This window comes from Gavia stellata, chromosome 2, assembly GCF_030936135.1.
Source record: "Gavia stellata isolate bGavSte3 chromosome 2, bGavSte3.hap2, whole genome shotgun sequence".
NCBI lineage: Eukaryota > Metazoa > Chordata > Aves > Gaviiformes > Gaviidae > Gavia > Gavia stellata.
The window spans coordinates 79,484,715-79,505,393 of NC_082595.1; the positions used below are offsets into that span (position 1 = coordinate 79,484,715).

At 39.9% G+C, this 20,679-nt stretch overlaps 1 protein-coding gene across 4 annotated transcripts in view; it reads right to left on the minus strand.

Moving 5' to 3' along the window:
- Positions 1-20,679, minus strand: part of RIMS1 (regulating synaptic membrane exocytosis 1) — a 337,498-nt gene that overhangs the window by 303,718 nt on the left and 13,101 nt on the right. Inside the window, exon 2 of one of the 4 annotated variants that reach the window (XM_059835906.1) lies at positions 4,392-4,401. The exons of the other annotated variants lie outside the window; for them this stretch is intronic. Coding sequence (XP_059691889.1) covers positions 4,392-4,401 — 10 coding nt within the window. The remainder of the gene's footprint in view (positions 1-4,391; positions 4,402-20,679) is intronic. 4 annotated transcript variants of the gene reach the window in all.

A 20,679-nucleotide genomic window follows, 5' to 3' on the forward strand; every position in this document is an offset into this window, starting at 1 on the left:
ACATTTCGTGTTTTCTGAGTTCTCACACATGGAAACCTAAAGTTGTCTTTAGCTTTTCAAGGAATTTCTAAGTGGAAAAACACAGATTTTTTTTCTAGGAACTCAACACTCGCACAGTACGACAAACAAACCTGTACAGGTGAGCACGCAGGCACGCACCAGAGCCACAAAATGCCATGCTCATCCCATCTAGTTTTTGGGGTGCAGAATGCAGCCATCGCATCGCAGTTGTTACCCCAGACTCCTTTACTAGCCAAATGGGCACTTGCAGGCTATGAGTCATTTTGTGTTATCATAAAGGTAAAAAAAAAAAATAGGTTCTTCAAGGGTGTGATTCATCTGTCCTGTTTCTCTCCATTCCCCACACAGGGAGCCTTGGGTGACTAACTCAGATGTAGACGTCTACATTTTGCCATATGAATCCCACTCACAGTCTGTAATTTCCCGAGCATATCATGCAACAGCATGAGATTTCGAAACTGAAGAAGGAAGGTAACAGAGACAATTTCCCTATACTCCCCCAACCTGTGCCAAGTTAATTATATATGTTGCTCTTATTGTGTGTGGTCGCTAGAGAGATCTGACAACATACCTTGAATTGTAAGAGTATCAAAGTATTTTCCAAGAACCACTTTTTTCTGATACTCAACTTGAAAGTTATTACAAAGCCAAGAAAAAGCTCACAATGAATATCACACTTTCAGGGAAGGAAGGAGTTAGATGAAATGATAATTAAATTGACTAGATGAAAATTGGTTCAAGGGAAAGAAATCAGCATGTCACAAGGTCTGGGCATCTCAGAGGGCAACCTAGATTCAGGCAACGTGAAAAGAAAAAGGGGGTTGATTTGTATTCTCACAAACAACCAGAGCTAATCGAATTTCCCTAAATTGATTAATAAAAACAAAGGAAGAAGCAGGGGGTCCCTGTAACTGCTCTGAATATCAGTTTGAAAACTGTAGTGTCCAGATGACCCTAAGGAGTAGTAAGGTTGAATTTTCAGTGGTTCTGGAAAGCATTGGGTGGGATTTTTCATCTTCCCTGGAGGCAGCAGCAAAGGGGGAATAAAAAGAGAGGCCACTCTTTCCTTTACCCAGACAGACCCAGAGACGGGAGGAACAGCACAAGGTGATGTGTGAGGAAAAGAAAGAGCATGAAGTAGTTCAGTGGAAGTTGGGAATCATCAGATTTTTTTACAGTGGGGAAAAAAAATTTCTAATCCTGCTACCCAGAACGTGGTCACTTTAGAAGCAGAGGCAGGGTCCACTTGAGCAGCTTCAGCTACAAGAAATTAAATTTCACTCCTTCTCGTCATTTGCCTCTTCTGACTTCGATGCTTTTCTCTTGTAATTTCCACTTTTCTGAGCAAAAGCATAACTACTTGCTTTTCTGAAATATGTGCCGTTGTTGCTCAGTGTACAAAGTCAACCCAGATGACGGGCACTGAACATACTACTTTCACAGAGGGAGAAAATCCAAATAAAGCAGTGCTGCACACAGAAATCTTTGAAGTACTTAAAAACAAAGACAAATCTCAGGATCCCAAGCAATGGGATGTCTTCCTCAATAACCTCCAACTTTCTGTTTGAGGAAAGGTGTCAGATGAAAGGAGAGATCCCTATTACTGAGTATTTTCAGCGTTCCCCTGAGAAGAGGCAGACACAGTTTATGACTTTGGGAAAACTGCTGTCACAAAGACTTAATGATATTACCTCCCTGTATTAGATATTAGTACATTACCTGCAAATATACTTTACAGACGTACTGGACCACCACTACAGTCCACTTACACAAATACTGTCTGGAACCTCCAGAAGATAATACACCTCCGCTTTTCTTCCAAGACATTGATTTGAGCTGCTTCACATTTTTTTCAGTTTTGTCATTAATCTTACAAGAATTTCCAGAGACATTTCCATGTTAACATTCTTGTCTTTTAAAAGTGAAGCACGAGGAAATTTCCATCTTTAGAGGATTTTCTTTCTTCACAACCAAGAGCAACGTATGTCTTCTACTAAAATACTTTGCAGACTCATTTTCTTCCAGTACGCATCTAATGCATTTAGGTCCCAAACCTGTAATGAGCACAGATGCAGGGGTCTGCCCACACACAGCAGGAAAAGGGCCATAATTCTGACTCATCTGGTAATTTCTGCTTCTATACTAGTGTTACAATAATGTTAATATTGCATGAAAATATTTCTATAACACTTATAATATTTGTCAAAAAATAATATTCAGAGATTGTCAAATTGCCACCATGATTCTTACATGATTAGAATATCTCATCCTCCAGCAGGCTGCACTGGCGAGGACACATCAGAACCCAGCACAGGTGCTTTGGTATTTCCACTGTTTGTAATGATCTGAGCCACCAACAGAGCTTGGAGGGGCAAGGAGAGTATATGCAGGCAAATGAAAATATCCAACTCAGTTGCTGTGAAAGCCTCCAAATTCTGTGGTGTAAAATGCACTGCCTGCTGCCAACTAGCAGATCTTTGTTGAGGACTAACACTGCTGTCTCTCATTAAAGCATACATTCGTCTCACGTTCCTATCTCCCTTTAACAAATGCAAAAGAAGATAACCAAGACTCCCAGAAAGTGTATAACAAGTAAAAAAAAAGAAATTTACACTGGCTTATGTGTAGTAATCACTGTACAAGGACAGGTCTAATGTAGATGCAGGATAGGTCACATGTATAATAAACATACAGGAGTTCTAAATTTTACATGTATATATACACACATACTTTATCTCAGCTAGGACAGACTTAAAATTTGAGACCAGAATTGAAACTTTTGGATGGTATTCCTAAAACCTCATTTAGTCAATTAATTCGGTTAAATAAAAAAATGCCCCCCCTCCATTTTTATTCTTTTTAAAAACTGTAGCATACATCATTGATGAAATAGAACACAGATAGATTTTCAATTTTGACTTGGATGCATACAGCTAATTTTATGCAAGTTTTGCCACAGTTTGATTTCCTTTTGTTCAGAAAAATCTGGTTTGCCCTTCCATGGCTGTATTTCAAGTATCTTTATTCTTTCATCATTAAGTATACCAGGGGTTACATTACAGAAAGGCAAGTCCTAAACTCTCAGTGATGGAATTTGCTAGGATGCATTTTGGTTTCTTCTATGCCAAGAAGACATGAAAAGAAGATTCTCAGATTTAAAAAAAAAACACCACAGGATGGTTTGAAACAAAACTGTTGCGCTGAATGACTTAGATGAGTTTTTTAAAAGAAACTCTAAGATACTCAAATGACTATATAGAAATATTGAACAGATGTAAGTATGAAAGAACTGATTGTGTATGTGAATGCATGCATGTGGTAGAGTGGGAAGATGTGTACTTATGTACATATGCATGCTACTGGATAAAACAAGCTTATGTTTGGGAACAAAATGACTTACACAGATGCAATTCCTAAGTTCTTGGGATCTCTTCTTGAAAAGGTCAGATCATTCAACTCTTCTAGATCCTGTCCCAGCTTTGCTATTATGGGTTAATGTCACTCAAGCCCTAGCCCAAACAAAAACATTTGATGCTTGTTTTATTTCTTACTAAATGATTTAAAAACCTGCTCTGATTCATTCCTTCCTGCAAGAATTAAAAAAAAACCCCTACACCGTTTCCTACCTCTACCTGAGTTGTGGCCTTTGGATGCGCAAACACAAGCATTGTGATTATGCTTTAAGGGTCCGCATTCCTGGGAAGCTATGGTGCGAGGAGGGATGGGGAGAAAGCTACCTACAGCCTCATCATTCTTAAGCTAGAGGATGAGAAGTGGCGGCTGGAGTTGATTAGTTCTTCAATCACTCAAAGTCATTACTGCATTAAATTAAGATTGCTTGAAGGCACGTGGAGCAATTTACCCTGCACAAAATAGAGGAATTAACAAAACTGCACGTGAAGAAACCATTATCTGGTCCCTGGTTGCAATACTTCACACTTCCTTAGCATCTTTCACCCAAGGATTTCAAAGCATTCAAGGGCCAAAATCTTCTAAAGATGAGTCACAACTTTGTCTGCTCAGAAGTTACCACTTGCACAGATTTGTGTCTACCTCTCACTGAAGGTATCTGTGAGGCCTTTTGAGGTCCAGTCCAAGGCTGCATTCATGACAAAAGTCTGAAACTATAAAAAGAGCAGACCTGCAGGCACAGGTTCATGCACAGCTGGAAGATGCACTTGGAGGGACACCGGACCCGAAGTGTAAAAGCAGGACATTAATGTCACTACGTCTCCAGGTATTCTTGCATAGGTCTTAATGGCACTCGACAGAAAAAGCACTCGAGAGCACACTCTCTGCAGATGGCTGTATTAGAGATGACTCTCTTGGAAAGGGCAGATACAACCACCCATTATGCTTCCCTCATTCACAAACACACATCTTTGGATTACTCTATCCCTTTCCATTTCCTGCAAAGAAGTTTGTCCTTTCCCTTCCACAGCATACTGTAAGAAGATATAGTTCAAAATTAAGAAAATAAATAAGTAAGAAAGACAAAGCTCATTTGCTAGGATGGTATGCCCACTAGGGAATCAAAACAGACGTCTCCACCACTATGTGACACATTATGGGGCTTCAGAAATGTAAAAGCCATGGTCCTATGAAAAGAAGCATTCCTTCAAGGAGAGAAGGCAGAGAACTGTGGGCAGAGGATTAAATTTTGCACACTTTTAACTACTGGTATTTCATTTCCAATAAACAGCTCCCTTGGTAAGAGGTGAAATCCTCAGGGCACGACACTGCAGAAGACTCGGGGTGGTGGCAGCTGAGGACAAACCTCTGTAGTTCTGACTGTCCATGCCACATCTAGAGGGTTAATTGCAATGTCTGAAGCAGCCCAGAACCACACAGGTAAAATGTTGATGTAAAGCTTTTTAAATTCCCTTCCCTTTTATATGCAAATTCTCTTCTCTGCATCACAGAACCTCATCTGATGACCTAATTTCACACACATTTCTGAACTGGTTTATAACAAATACACCAGTGAATACACACACAAATACATATACATATATACACATTATATAAAACACATTTAAATATACCACAGAAAGACCACATAAATTGCCTGTAAGGAGTGGTCAAGACCCTCACCTGTGATGTGATACATCAAAAACCTTCAAAAAGCTTTTTTTAGGATACAAATTTGCATTCTTCATGGAAGAGTCTTAGCCATCAGGATCCAGAGTATATCGGTATATTCCCTCTCACAGCTGATGCAGCGGATATAAAAATACTGAACCAATTACTAACTCAGTGTATTTGAAATTACCAAATTGCCTTCACAACTCACATGTTAAGACATAGGCTTAGGAACCTGACTGGGGAAGATCCACTCCCTAATCTAATGAATATTTTTAAATACGCAGAATGATTTTGGGGTTTTGTTCTTTGGCTTTGATTGTAGGTGTTTTTTCCCAGAGGGGAAAATGAGGGAGAATTTTCTAATTAAGCACAATTTAAAAAGATACCATTTTTGGTCGTTGTATAACCCAGGTTGGTTTTTTTTTTTTCTACTTTGGGGCTACATCCCAAAAAACAGTAATCAGCACACAAACAGCAGTACTGACCAGAGAGTATGTCCTACTCCTTTTAGTCTACATGGCATAAGTAACACAGTAGGGTAAACATGCAGAAGTGTTCACCTTTCTTTCAGGCACCAACACAAATTTCCTGATCTCACAAGGATCTGGCCTGATGGATCAGCACTGGCACTAAGTTCTTAAAAAAATGAAGACAAGAAAAGGATAGCCATACCTATGTGCTTGCAAAGTAGAGCAGTCTCTATGCTTTATAGCTCTCACCTGCAATTCAGCATGTTGATAGCTGCATCAAAGCAAATAGTTAGATACCATATTACCCTATCAGTAGCAGCAGAGGTATTCAATACATTCAGCATTTCAGCTCTCTTTCAGGAACACCACATCTCTACCGAAATCAACGGGGACAGCGCCTATTTATTTTAGTGGGGCAATGAGTCCATGAGTCTCTATAAAGAGTATCACACTTAACACACCAAACTTTTTATATTTGTCATGATATATTACAAGGTAAACTTCCACCATTTATTCAGGATTCAATTTTTCAGAGAAAGGAAATACAGTTAATAAATGAAATCCAACAGAAAGTCCTCTATCACCTCTTATCAATGCGCTGTGTTTCTTTCCTTCCACAACACCACATTCCATGAGGTCTTGAGTAATTTCCGTCTCCACCAATTTTCATTAAAGAGGAAGACTCAAGGATCTCCATATATGTTGATAAATACATCGGAAGGATAAGCTTAACCGTTCAGCTCTGTCTGCAATTCATTCCTAAATCATCAAAAACTTAGCTATAGTACGGTGATATTTTAACTTAAGATAAAACTCAATGAAACATCTTGATCTGAAAATAACTGGCATGTAATTGTATGTATTTTTAGTCATTTGTGAATTCCCATAGTTACACTAATACAGTTGACCACTCAAAATGTTTCAGCGGATTTCTTTGGAAAGTTTTAGTGAAAAGCTTTGAAACTCTCCTCTTAGAATCATAGAATCATTCGGGTTGGAAAAGACCTTTAAGATCAAGTCCAACCATAAACCTAACACTGCCAAGTCCACCACTAAACAATGATCCTAAGCGCCACATCTACACATCTGTTAAGTACCTCCAGGGATGGTGACTCCACCACCTCCCTGGGCAGCCTGTTCCAATGCTTGATAACCCTTTCGGTGAAGAATTTTTTCATAATATCCAAGCTAAACCTCCCCTGGTGCAACTTGAGGCCATTTCCTCTTGTCCTATCACTTGTCACTTGGGCGAAGAGACCAGCACCCACCTCTCTACAACGTCCTTTCAGGTAATTGCAGAGAGCGATAAGGTCTCCCCTCAGCCTCCTTTTCTCCAGGCTAAACAACCCCAGTTCACACAGAATCACTACAGTTGGAAAAGACCTGTAAGATCATCAAGTCCAACATCAACTAACACCACCATGCCCATTAAACCATGTCCCACAATGCCTCGTCCACACGTTCCTTGAACACCTCCAGTGAGGGCGACTCCACCACTTCCCTGGGCAGCCTATTCCAATGCTTCACTACTGTCTCAGTAAAGAATTTTTCCTAATATCCAGTCTAAACCTCCCCTGGCGCAACTTGAGGCCATTTCCTCTTGTCCTATCAGTTCTCACTTGGGAGAAGAGACCAACACCCACCTCTCTGCAACCCCCTTTCAGGTAATTGTAGAGAGCAATAAGGTCTCCCCTCAGCCTCCTCTTCTCCAGACTGAACAACCCCAGTTCCCTCAGCCGCTCCTCATCAGACTTGGGCTCCAGACCCCTCACCGGCTTCGTCGCCCTTCTCTGGACACGCTCCAGCACCTCCATGTCCTTCTTGTAGTGAGGGGCCCAAAACTGAACACAGGATTCGAGGTGCGGCCTCACCAGCGCCGAGTACATGGGCACCATCACCTCCCTACTCCTGCTGGCCACACCATTTCTGATACAGGCCAGGATGGTGTTGGCCTTCTTGGCCACCTGGGCACACTGCTGGCTCATATTCAGCCGGCTGTCAATTATTCATAGGAATACTGTATTCATTTTGTGTAAAGTTCAGGAATAAAAAAAACCAGTCCAACTTCAAAGTTATAAGAACAGATTTTAAAAAGCTCAGACTGTCCTAGAGAATGGGAATATTCAGCTATATCCAACCTCTAAAGCAAGGAATATAAAGTGATTGAGAGAAACTGCAGCCAATTGACAACCTTAGCTGTCAATTCCTCAGCAGTGAAAAAGTTCATGGGTCTGTTACCAGCCATAGGTTACTCTAACAGACGTTCCCCAGGAAAAAAAAAGCATTTTGGGTCCTGTTCTGAGCACCGCTTGGCCAAACATAAAGATCTGATCTAAACAAATCTCACATTACCCTGACATGACTTTTGAAAACTATTTCTAAGATTTTTGGTTCTTACCTTCATAAAAGATTGGCCTACAAATTCCGTATTTGTTTCACTAGAAACAAAATACTTTTTAGTGTCTTTGGAAAGGGGCTATTTTGGGGAATACAAAGACACAGCTGTTTCATTTGCACACAGTTAAAACAGAAAGATGCGTGCTATTAAAATGTGTACTGTGTTACATGAGCAACTACTTGCCTTGGCCAAAGGCAGAGTGTGAATGGAGTAAGGATGGGAGTCTCACAAACAACAGCTTTCTCAATCTCTAATGGACGGTTCCTCAGAGGAGCTGGGACTACACGAACAAAAGCAGAAATTGTCAGGACCTGAGGTGTGCTGATGTTGTAGAGAAGGGACGACATGAAGTTGGAAGTGAAGAGAAGTAAACGAGGAAGAACGAGAGCACAGAGCGGATGTGGAATGGAAGATGAGGTTAGACGACAGATGGGAAGCAGGAATCAGCATGGCTTATATCTGTGCCAGAAACCACTAAGAATACAATGCTGCTAGCTATAAATTCATAGACATGTATATTTTATATATGATATATTATATATATACTCACGTACACTCAGAAAAATGCTTTATAAGACATTTAAAAGATACATAGATAAAGTTTGCCCCATCCCTCTCTTCCCTCAGCCATGTGTTGCCAAGATATATCACTGAAGCAAGTTTCCACCTCAAACATGTTCACTTGAAACCAGCAGCAGCAAGTGCCCTCCTTGCTGTGCCTTCTGGACTTAAAGAAACCAGACACTCCCATGAATATTTTGCATGCCTGCCTAAAGGCAAATTTGGTGCTGAATAAGAAAGCAGGGGGAATTTCTGAACAAACAGCACACTAAAATGTAGAGCAAATTGTGGAGGAATTTCAGAAGACTCCATCTAGTACTTCTTAAAAAGCTCTATTTTTACAGAAATCTTCAACTTAAAATAGCCCAATGTAAGAAAAAAAAATCTGGACAGGAGCTATTGAAAGGCCCAAACTGTTCCCATTTCCATAACATTCTTCATCGCCTCAGTACCACATTAACTAGTCTTACCTCTGCCTCTTATGCTTGTAAAAATGTATGCAAAAAGTAATGGAACAAGTGACTAGGAGATTACAAAATCCAATTTTCCTGCTCCTAGTACGAATTTCCAATACACCAAAACACCAACCCATGCTATCTTACTCACTGCAGGAAACCCCACACGTTAGCTGCTGCAGAATGTATTTAAAAAGACAAACTTGCACCTCTAAACAGACTTACACAAACATACAACAGCATATACCATTCAAGACTAAGAGATCATAAGGTTCTGCTCTATCACCACACTGTGCTTTAAAAGAAATAAATTTCTAGTATTATCTAATGTTTCGGATATTATATTTCTACTGAAATCTCTGCACTTACTAAGCCATCAACACATCAACATATACCCAATGCTTCAGTTTCACTGCAGAATAAAACAAGAGGGAAAAGGAAAGTGTGAGTGGCATAAATCGACACTGGAGGCAATAATGAAGGACTAAAGGCAATGAGAACTCACTTGGTCCTGTAAAAGTCCATTTCCAGAGTCACAAACTGGTATCTTTCTCACAGCTGAAATATTTCACCTAAAAAACACTTCTATTACACTTTCATGCATTTTTTTGCTCTTCTGGGTATTAATTTCTCTGGGCATTGCCAAATAACCCTTTCCAAAAGCTGACACAGTTCCAGGGCTCATTACAGGAGCGCTGAGGAACTCAAGTTTTTTAACCTTTAAAATGAGACAGTTATTCACAAGCTGCCATTATTGTCAAAATACCATCAGTATAAAGTTGCAGAGTGCAACTTAATGTAAATGTTAGTCAGCAGCATGTCCTCCCCCCCAGGTTAAATAGGAAAATAAATGAAGACTATCCTTTAGTATGTGCAGAACATGCATGTGGTATATTAAGATTATGACTGGCTAAGAGGAAAGAATTTTTGCAGGAGCCACTTGTTAAACTACTGAAAGCATATTGCTCATTAGGACCTGTGGCCTCTAAAACAGCCACAAATTTTCCAGTAGCATCCTATACTTCAGGGCACAGAAAAGTGGCACTGCTGCACTTGGAAAGAAAATTGTGGTTTGGAGTTGGCACTTTTATTATACACCAAACCAAGGTTTATGGTGTCTAATTAAGGGCCAAATAAGGTCTAGAAAGCAGTGAAACTTTTCATTCTAATATAATTTGAATTCTACATTAGCAAGAATATGATTCAAATACAGCTTTACATTAAGTAGCAAGGCCCACAGAAAAAGAGTATTAAAAAATTCAGAAGATCCCTTTGAAGAACTATTTTAGTTTTCCTTTATAAGCAGACAAAGAAGATTTTCATATTAAATGCCTCATGAAGAAGTGTGGCCTTGGTTTCAAGCTTTCAATGAACTAAAACAATAGAGAAAATTAACAGAAGACGTAAATAGGATTTTTAAAATCTCTTTTGTTAAAGTTGGAGCTGCATTTATTCTTAGTGTTATCTGCAGATCCTATTCTGGTTTTAAAAAAAGATTAAAATCAACTCTTTTCTGTATATTGATTACATTTGTTTATATAAAAGTCTGACAAAAAGGGTTTGTAATAAATCCCTTCAACAATTTTTAATGTTTTAAAAATTAAATGATATCCAAAAAAATATAAAAAACATGTGCTTAGAGAGAGGATTTTGGAAGGGACACTGGAATAAAGGACTCCTATATCAGAAGAACTATACTATGTATTGCTAGCATGGGCTGCTATGTTTTGGTAAACTCTACTTCAATATTATTTGCATATGTGCTTTAGGGTCCTCAATACATTTTCCTAGCTGCAGGGGATTTTTATCTTTACTTCACTGAGGTTAGCAGTACAGCCGTTTATTAGAGAACGGCCACCTTAACCAGCATGGAGAACAGCTTTTCTGATGTGTTTTTTCTGAAGGCAGAACCCCCAAAGGCAAATTCATGATCATTCAACCAGCAGAAGAGGGATTTCATTCAAAAAATCAGCAGGTATTTCCACTTTTTCTTAACAATTAGGCCTTGAGTGACATTATAAATATGACTTAGAGAACAATAAGATATCGTGGCGTACAGTACTAAGCTAGCATAATTATGTAAGAAATAAAAACTTACCTTTAGAGCAATACATAGTGCGAATCTGCCTTGTTTAAACAATGCAAAGATGGCCAAAGAGTAATACACGGGTTAACAGCTCTGATATTAGGTCACTGTTTGCCTCCATCTTTTGTAATGAAGTAAGACCGGGTGATGCTTGAACATCCTATTCACTCCCATCTTCTCATGGAGTGCATTTTTATGCAAGTACAGTTTTGTTAAACACGCTCCTTGTTCATGCAGTGAACAATGTTCTCTGTCATCAAACACCAAAGCATGAAATTTCAACACAAAAAGAAGTGCTGGTCATTATGTGTTTCAAATCTGTATGCGGTCACAAATAACTTCACAACATGCATGGAGCACACACATCAAATCCACACAACGGCTGCATGGCCAACTTCAGACAGAAGAAGCAAGTGGAGTGATTCAAGCATATTCCCAGCGATGCGTTTTGGTAAATGACAAAGTTGTGCCTATGTAGAAGACAAATTACCTAACTGAGTTAACTACATGAACTGTCCAAGTTTCAAAGCAGCAAACACAAACCTTTCTCATGAGCACAAAGTGTTGAACTTGCTGTTAAACTACCATCGTGAAAGAGTAATTCCTTGTACTGTATATCCTATACAATGGATTTATATCTTCCTTTGCCAAAATTATTTGTATTCATATTTGATTCTTAGGAAATTATCACCTTGAACAAAGGATGAGGCTTTGCCACTCAGCAGGCAGCAGTCCTTATAGAAGAACCCCAAACACAGTTCCAATTTTGGTACAGAGGGTGAAGTCAGACCCAGCTGCAGACATCAGTAAAGTCAGATCCTGTCCCAAATAGTCAGCATAACACTGCTTATATGGATTTATTATTATTATTGCTTTGCCTTGCAGCACTGGCCCTGAGACCTCCGCTGAGACCACGGATTCTCAGGAGCAAAGCCTGGAGACTATCTGGACACACAGGAAAGGAATGTCACCGAGAGAAGAAACTATCTGAAGAAAGAAGACGGACAACTGAAGGGAAGAGAAAAGCATTATCTCAATTTAGCAAATGCAGACCTGAGGTACAGGCAGACTCTAACTTCACCAGAGTGGCAGCACACAAAGGTTAATTGTATCTCAAGTCTGTCCAATAACTTAACATCCAGACTGATTCTTTCTTAAAGTGAAATCAAGAAGTATGAATCTCAGGGTAGCACTTAGCAGAACAATGACAAATTTTCTGGATGACAATGACTGATAATTGCTCCTGACACTTGCTACAGGCTACCAGAAGTCTTCCAGCTAATGTTATACTCAGCATCACAGCAGCGCAGTACACCTTCAAAAAAAATAAGAAACTCTGATTGTAATTTCTGGCAAACAAGCAGCTGAATTAGCAAATTTCCATCACAGCACTTCTGGCAAATCCCTACCCTCAAAGTTCAACCAAAAGCACCAAAGACTTGGGAAATGAATCATTAAATTTTCTTTGAATGACCCCTCCAGAATTGCTGGATGCCAAACCCGCTCTGGGTATTGCCCATCAGTTGTGGTTAGACAACTCAGTATCAAGGGCTGCTACCTTTCAGGTATTTCACATTAGTTTAAAAGAAAGGGAAAAGTTTATGTTTTCAGAAGAACAGTATCATTAATCACCCTTCTCTTGCGATGGATGACCACGAAGATATTTGAGTATGTATCACAGTATCGCTCCCATATCCTGACTTCTTGAAACTCCAAATTTCAAAATTAGCAGACACACATTGGTACAGAAGCAAGATATCACTGATAAACCAAGTAGCTGATGTCAAAATTTTGTTTCTATCAGAGTGCTTATTCTGTAATTTTGGAGAAGAAATACAAAACTGTCAGTCCCAAGCTACAACATATCTCGGATTTGAAATACCCATCTCTTTCCTTAGTACAACCCCCAGGATACCCTAGCTCCCTCAAACAACTTCTCCAGCAGATCTACTTACTTGTGTCTCCCTGTCTCTCCCCCACCTTCTCTTTTTCTTTTTTTTTTTGGCTAATGAATATCACACATTCAAGAACCTATTTTTTTGGGGGGCGTGGGCTGCCACCTCTTTGTATGCACACTTGTGGTCAGCAGCAGCCTGTGAACAATAATATTTGCTCGTGTAGCTGTGAAGACATGAATACATGTGTTGCAGATTTCTTTGTGCACCCCTTATCAAGCACACTGGAGCAGACGCCTGTTCCGTATTACAGCCCACATCCTTCAATCCTTAAGGCCATCCAAACCAGCCAAAACTTAATTTCAGTGCAAGATTGTCTGCTGCAGTCACCCCTCCCAAATGTAGCACTGATACACCTCTTTGCCTCTTTCATACCCATCTTCTGGCTGCCAAGATATAGGATGACACTACTGCTTATGTGTTTCTCCTCACAGTTTAGAAAAGTCATTACTTTCTCCAACATCTAGAAAAGAAAGAGCTAGACCAGCCCAGAAGAGTCAAGGTTTAGTTCCGTGTTAACCACAGTATTAGTGTGTGACAATCTTTAATTGTGAAAATAAGGTTCATACTGTAGCCAAATGGGGTCTTCCACATTGAGAAAAAAGGGCAAGAAAGAGCTGTAAATGCTCCTCTTCCCCTTTCCAGCTGTTTCAGAGGAGGTAGGATCGGAGAGTACAGGATCAAGGTAGAGTCCTCCTTCTATGCCACCTCTATAGGATTTAGATGCTGTTTCCCCCCTCCCCCCGCTTTCCATTGTGGCACTGGGGAAAATGCAGAGAGGAACAGCCAGGTGTTCCAGGTGGTAGGATCAGCACTAGAAGCGGTCAAGCAGCCCCCTGATACGAAAGAGCGCAGGGAGTAAAATAAGACTGCCTACCATCATGTTTGCTCATCCCAAATGACACTATGCAGCCTATGAGATTACGCACCTGTGTGGCTTATCTTAAATACTGGAGCAAAGGCTTCTAATGCTGTCTCCCATACTACTACATATAATGTACATATGCACAGCCAAACAGGCATACCAGGGAGATCTCCACACACTGCCTGGGAACTGAAGAGTTATCCCTACCCACAAGAGTGTGGTATGGGGAAACACTACAGAAAAGTACCAGGAAGATTTCCGAGCCAAGAGCAGCTGCTGGTTCAGCAAAGCACGGATGTTCACACATTCAGAGCACTTTCTATGGTTTTGATTAAGGTCTCTGCTGTACAGTGATCTCTTTGCCCCAGCTGCTCTCCTTTCTTCCTGCCTGCTCAATCTTTTAGCTGTACTTGCACCCCCACCTCAAACTTCAACATCCTTTACTCCTTTTTCTTTCCATTCAGATGATTCCTTTTAGCTCCATTCTTCAGCCACCCAAAAAGCAGAGATGCCACCTTTAATTAAAAACAAAAACACACAAACACACACCATTCCCTCGGGCACCGAGTCTGCACAGATTAATATGTACATGCACACAACCTCCAATATGTCAGGCTGGAGATGACAAGGCTGGACAGACGCAGGGGACATGGCACCCTGCCTATAAACCTTGAGACTAACACAACGTTTAGTGCTGCCTTACAGCTGATGTACTTGTGCTCTTTATACCTCATCTCCCTTTTGTCTGCTTACTCTGTTAGGAAGGTAAACTCCTGGTGCAGGGCCTTTTCACAACCCCCTGTCATAAGCTCCTGTGACAGCAGGGACCCTTTCCTAACCAGATGAAGCATTCTTCTTGTAATAAGATTAAAGCAAATTCCAAGTATTTAAAACCACAAAGACCCCCAAATTCTGTGACCGAGTTAACACGGCAAATTGTTTTGAAAAATAATAATGTGGATTACTACTATCAGGTTTAGGAACTCTTAAGATGTGGCCAGGCTGCATTTCCAAGTCCTCTGCTACAAACAAGGAGGAGACCTGACCACCCTCCTTCTTGTTAAACCAGACCACATCTCTTACATGGACCTACCTTTCAATGAGAAGTTTAGGGGCAGCCCAAGCGTAATTAAATAATACTATAAAAAGCTGATTTTCTGGCAACATTGAATTCAAATGCACCGAGGTGTCCAGTTTCTTCTTCGGTCAAGCTACCCTGTGTTTCCAGATGCTCTCGCTGCACCATCTGAGCCTGCCGAGAGCCAGGAAAGCAGCTTTGCCAAGCCCCAAGCCTCTGAACCTAATGACTCAGACCCCTCTCTTCACAGTCATGAGGCTGGCTCACACTCTGAGCATTTCTGAACCTTTGTATTTTCTACTTGCCTTCTAATTTATTTATTTTCACACTGAAAATAAATGTTCACCTCCTCCTGATTTGTGTGCTTAACCATCTCCAGTTCAAACCCAAAGTGAAACAGACACATAAATACACAAGTCCCAGGTCTGCTACCAGAGGATCCATCATTATTCATTACCCAATTCTCAGTGTGCAGAAGTGCTATTTTACACTTGTTCTGCACTAGACAAATAGGCAGCTGCATCACTCACAGCCTACTTCCAGGCTCCCATCCCAGCTAATTCCAGTCTTCTCCTCACATCTCTCATTTGTTATATATTCCTCCTCTGTCTGATCCCCACAGACCCGCCTATATGCCCTCTCAGTTCAACTTCTTGTGCCTTAAGGAATGTGCACTTTCTTACAGTTTCACGCTCACTTGCCACGTACTTTCCCCTTTCCTGCTGTCCCTCAAAAGGCCATAGCCTGCGCTCTCATCTTCTCCTCTCTTCATTTTTCCTCTCCCACAGCGACTAAGCAACCATAGTTTTTCTAGTGAACAGCCTTGCCAGCACAATGCAAAATGCTGGCCATTTTGCAGTCTTTTCTCATTACCTGTGTGGTTACCTGTGAGGACATTTAAAACACCTTAGATATCAGGAGACTCAGGATTAACACGATAAAATAAAATAAGGATTTTATCAAACAAAGCATCTCATTTTCATTGATGCTACTTTAATGATAGTTCACATCCAAAAGGTACTGCTTCTCATGTGGAGGGAAACATGCTCTTACCTCAACAGCCATAATATTATTTGAGAAATGAGAGATCCCCAAAGGAAAGACAGTGAGCTCAAAAATCCCGCAGGTGGGATCTGGAGAAAGCAGCAGGCTGTTGCACAGGTCTGAAAACACAATCAGACCCATCGACTAAGCTGAAGCTTTTGCCACTGCTGTGTGTGTCCAGCAATGAAACCTGGATGGTCCAGGGACTGCTGCCAGCTGAGGAAATACCCACCCATGATGTCCCCCGAGGGAGCTCCGTGCCAGTCAGCTACAGAGCCCACTGCCTGCTCCTGAGCTCCCTCCACTCCCTGCTGCCCACTGCTGCAAAACCTGGTTTAAAACAGCAACCAGCTTCCCACCCTTTCCTCCTCCTTCCTCTGGAGGAGAGATGAAGATAAGGAGGCGTACCACTGGACATCTCAAACAGTAGCAGACACCCGTATTTAGACAATGAAATCCCCCCCGGGAGACACAAGCACAGCTCCCGTGCTGCCACCACACCTCCAGGGACAGCACAGACAGACCCTCAGCCACAACTGGACAGTGCTTTGTACCTCTCAACACCAACCGCAGTTTGTCCTCTTAGCAAGGTTTTGTGAACTGAGCACGACATTTGCACTGAACAACACTGCAGTTTCCTTACAGTTTTGCAGGAAGCTCACCTTAAACCGAAATGCAATTTAATATGTATAGAATGGCTCTTTAACTCAACTTGATTTGTCTAGGATTTTATTTTATCAAGTGTATGATTATAATGCCTGGAATGAGGAAAGAGAAAAAACTGCACGTTCCTAAAATATTACAGATTGAACTCTGATGTACCAGATACACTGTATATGGTAGGTAAGATATATACGTAATATACGCTGGTGTAACCACAATGACTTAAACATCTGGAAGGTAAGTAAAGTTTGAAAAATATATTATGAGAGACAGACACACGCACCATAAATTGGTTTAGATTTCAACTGGGAAGCACCACAGTATTACGGGGCATAATTTGAACTGTCTTCTAGTGAAAAGACATTAGTAGTACTTTCCAGGTTTACAAAATGAAACAAAAAATATTTTTGGAACTAATAAAAAACAGGAGGCTGAGAGCCCTGGGATGCAGCTCTCTGACTGACACACATCTTGATATCAAATACGAAGGGCACAACTTCACAGTATAAAAAACTGAAGACTGATAGATTCAGACAAACTATGGTAACACAGCAAAAAAAAGCTTTCCTGTACTCCCAGTGGCCTCAGCTTTAGCCTGGAGGAAAAACTACTTTTCCTTCAGGGAAAACACTTTTAATTTTCTTGTTCATTCAGTTCTTGGCCTCTGACAAAGGGAGTCAAAAGCGTGGCAGTTGCCGAAGTCACTTATTGATTTTCTTGGTTTATTTATGAATGCCAGACATGCAAGGGCCTGTCTTCAAAATTTAACACCTGGTCTTTTACACCATTAAGTAAATTGCCTGGAAGATCAGTTCCTTTCCACCTCTGCATCTTCCACATAGCAAGCGAGTTGCCTTCGCAGAAAGTTCATCAAACTTTGGCTTTCACAGAAAGCTCTCAAATTTAGGGGCCCTCCGCTAAAGCTGTGCATGCAAGTTCCCTGTCTTCTCCACTTAAAGAAGGCTTTCTTCTGTGGTCTCAGTTGACCTCCATTCTTCTACCAGTACACAGGTAGGAAAGCTCTGCTTTAAACTGAAATACATGCAATAGGAAGCAGAAGGAAAAGTAAAAAGGCTTAGTATGAGATCAACAGTACAGTCTTTAAGAGTAATCCCATGTACAGTATGTTGCAGTAATCCAACGGAATGTGACAGAAATAATGAATCACTCTGACAAGGTCTTGATTTCAGAGAAATATGGCAAACACTTAAATACAGACAGAAAAAAACATACTTGACCATAAATTCTGCAAGGAGAGAGCTGAAAGCATTGCCAAACTGCAAACCCCGTAAAAAATAAGAGGACAAACCCCCTCAATAATAGGAAGCACTACTGTTGCTGCTGTTCTCCTCAAGATTCTTCCCTCATATTATAAACTTAATTAATTTTACTTTACCTCAGGGAAACCTCAGCTTTTTTATTTTTGATCCCAGGAAAGAAAGAATCAGATCACCTTGGTTGGATGAAAGAGAGAGCACTGTCTCATCTGCCGCATAACTAGAACTCCCCAGTTCTTTTTCCATGTGGACCGCTTAAACCTGTTCAGACAGGGACGAGTTGAGAACCTGAAACATCCCCACCAGAAAAAGGGATGTTACAGATGAACAAAACCATAAATTCACTGCTGATTCCCTGAACTGGTCAGTCCAGTCCAAACAGTTCCTGGTCAAAGTTATTTTACGGTGAGTGCTATAATTGAAAGAGACTTTTTTAAGGGAGGATGTTTTGCTTTAAGATAATATAGTTTTAAAAAAAAAAAATTGTAAAATAAATTACAAAGAGATTTTGCTTATAAATGTGAGAGCTTTTAAATTTAAAAACTACAATCAATATCAAATCATTTAAAAACACAAAATACAAGAATCATAATATCTTAGTGAGGTTCTATATTCTTAGAATAGATTTCTCATTAAAAAATCAATATCTAATTTTGCTGTGAAATATAAGAAAAATGTACTGTGCATTCAATCTCAAAGGAATTTACACACTTTTTACATATATACTATCAGAATCAATTCATATAATTCTGCAATCTCCACCTCTGAGTGAATACAGTTCCTTTCTGTGAGTATACTAAGAAACAGCTTTTTGGAGAAAACAAAGGAAAACAAAATACACAATTAAGACTGCAGGAAATTAGGGGTATACACAACACAAAGTAATTTTAAAAAATACAAATACACTTTTGAACAGTGATAAATGAGGGTTTTTTCCAGAAACGTAGGTAGCTATGTCTTGGTTTCACTTTTCTGAAGTTTACTTTCTATGTAAAGCTTGGGGACTAACTGAACAGTTACCGAATGCATTTGAGAAAAATGTGCTTCTTTCTGCAAAATACAAGACTTACAGGGATGTATCTCATCTAAACAGACTCAACGACACTTAAGTCTTACTCCAGTTAACAAATGTGCTTCCAGTGACACTTGTTCCAAGGCAGAGACTCAGCGAAGTTAGTCAAACTCAGCACAAGCACAGGACCACAGCTGGTCCATGGCAGCTGGTTCACGGCAGCAACTTGTTCAACTGTGTCACCGGTCCCCACAACATGACTGCAGGCAAAATTGTTCCAAATTTTCAGCTCCTGATCATGTTTCACCAATGCAGTCTGCATATTTCAAGTGATGATAAGCAACATAATGTTGCAATTAAAGTCCATAAAACAACTTTTACATACTCCGTACAGCCTGGTTCCATATTCTTTGGCATAAGCACACATACACATACAAAATCTCTTCTAATTCTCATCCATAAAGTGCAAACCCATTACCCTCATACTTTGCAGGTGGCATCCAGGGCCAAAGTCAATAGAGTTAAACTAGGATGATCTAAATTTCGCATAAATTCTCTCCTTTCTTCTCAACTGCCTAGCCTTGTGCACCATGCACTCCATCAATCATCAGCTGCCTTCCTGTTCTACATCTATACCTAAAAACACATAGACGGCAGAACATTAAACTGTATAGCTGAAGTTTTTCATGCAATTTCAAAATTTTTGCAATAAATAACAGTATCAAGCAGACTTAGCACGTAAAGTAACAAAAATACTCATAGATTGTTCATGTCCTTTTACCACTCAAGTTTTCACATTGTTTTCATCTACATCTATGCAATTTCATTTAATCAGTATAAAATTTAGCCTCCTGATGCCAAATGTCAAAATTATTCTAAAGTTAATAGTGTGACTATTCAAAAGTGCAATGACTTTATTTTGAAATAACATGATATGAAATTAAAAACCTAGAGAATAATGAATATAAATGAAAAATGACTGCACTGCAAGTGCTAAAGAAATTGTGGAAAGAAAAGATATTAGAAAGCTCATACAGCTACTATGTCTGGTTTTGCATACGTCTTGATGTTTTTTCCAAGACCAATTGAATCGTCAAAAGAAAACAGTTTTACTAACAAACCATGGCTCAAAACACAACTAAACATACTCAAACATCCAGTTCCAAAATGGCCTTTTGTTACATAAACTGCTTCATTGCCATTTCTCTCAAAAGTCCTATTACTAATCATTTGATTTGTAGAATACTTCTACATGATTAATACATACTGATGTAAATAGCCCCTAGTTAAATCTTTGGATTGTTTGTATAGTATAGGACTGTAGGTTTGCTAAATATCTGGGAAGAGAATGATGTATCAATATAAATATCATAAAACCTTAGTTTATTGATATGATTTTGAAGCCTTCACAGTATGTTCAAAGACTTTAGAATTAATATATATGTTTTACAAAAATGCAGACAAAATCTTCATGACCAGCGGCTATGAAATTTGTAATGCTTTCTAGGCTCATAGGCCAAACTAGGTTTGTAAAAAAATGTAGTATCTTTTATTAGACCTGCAAGTATAAGATGCAGACAGACTTTTAGGTACATAATTTCTTTGTTTGATCAATTCAGAGTATGCAGTATTGGTAACCAAGAGAACACTTGAGAAGACACTTCACACTTAGGTCATTCAAGCATGTGAAGACTTCCATTAGCAAATCT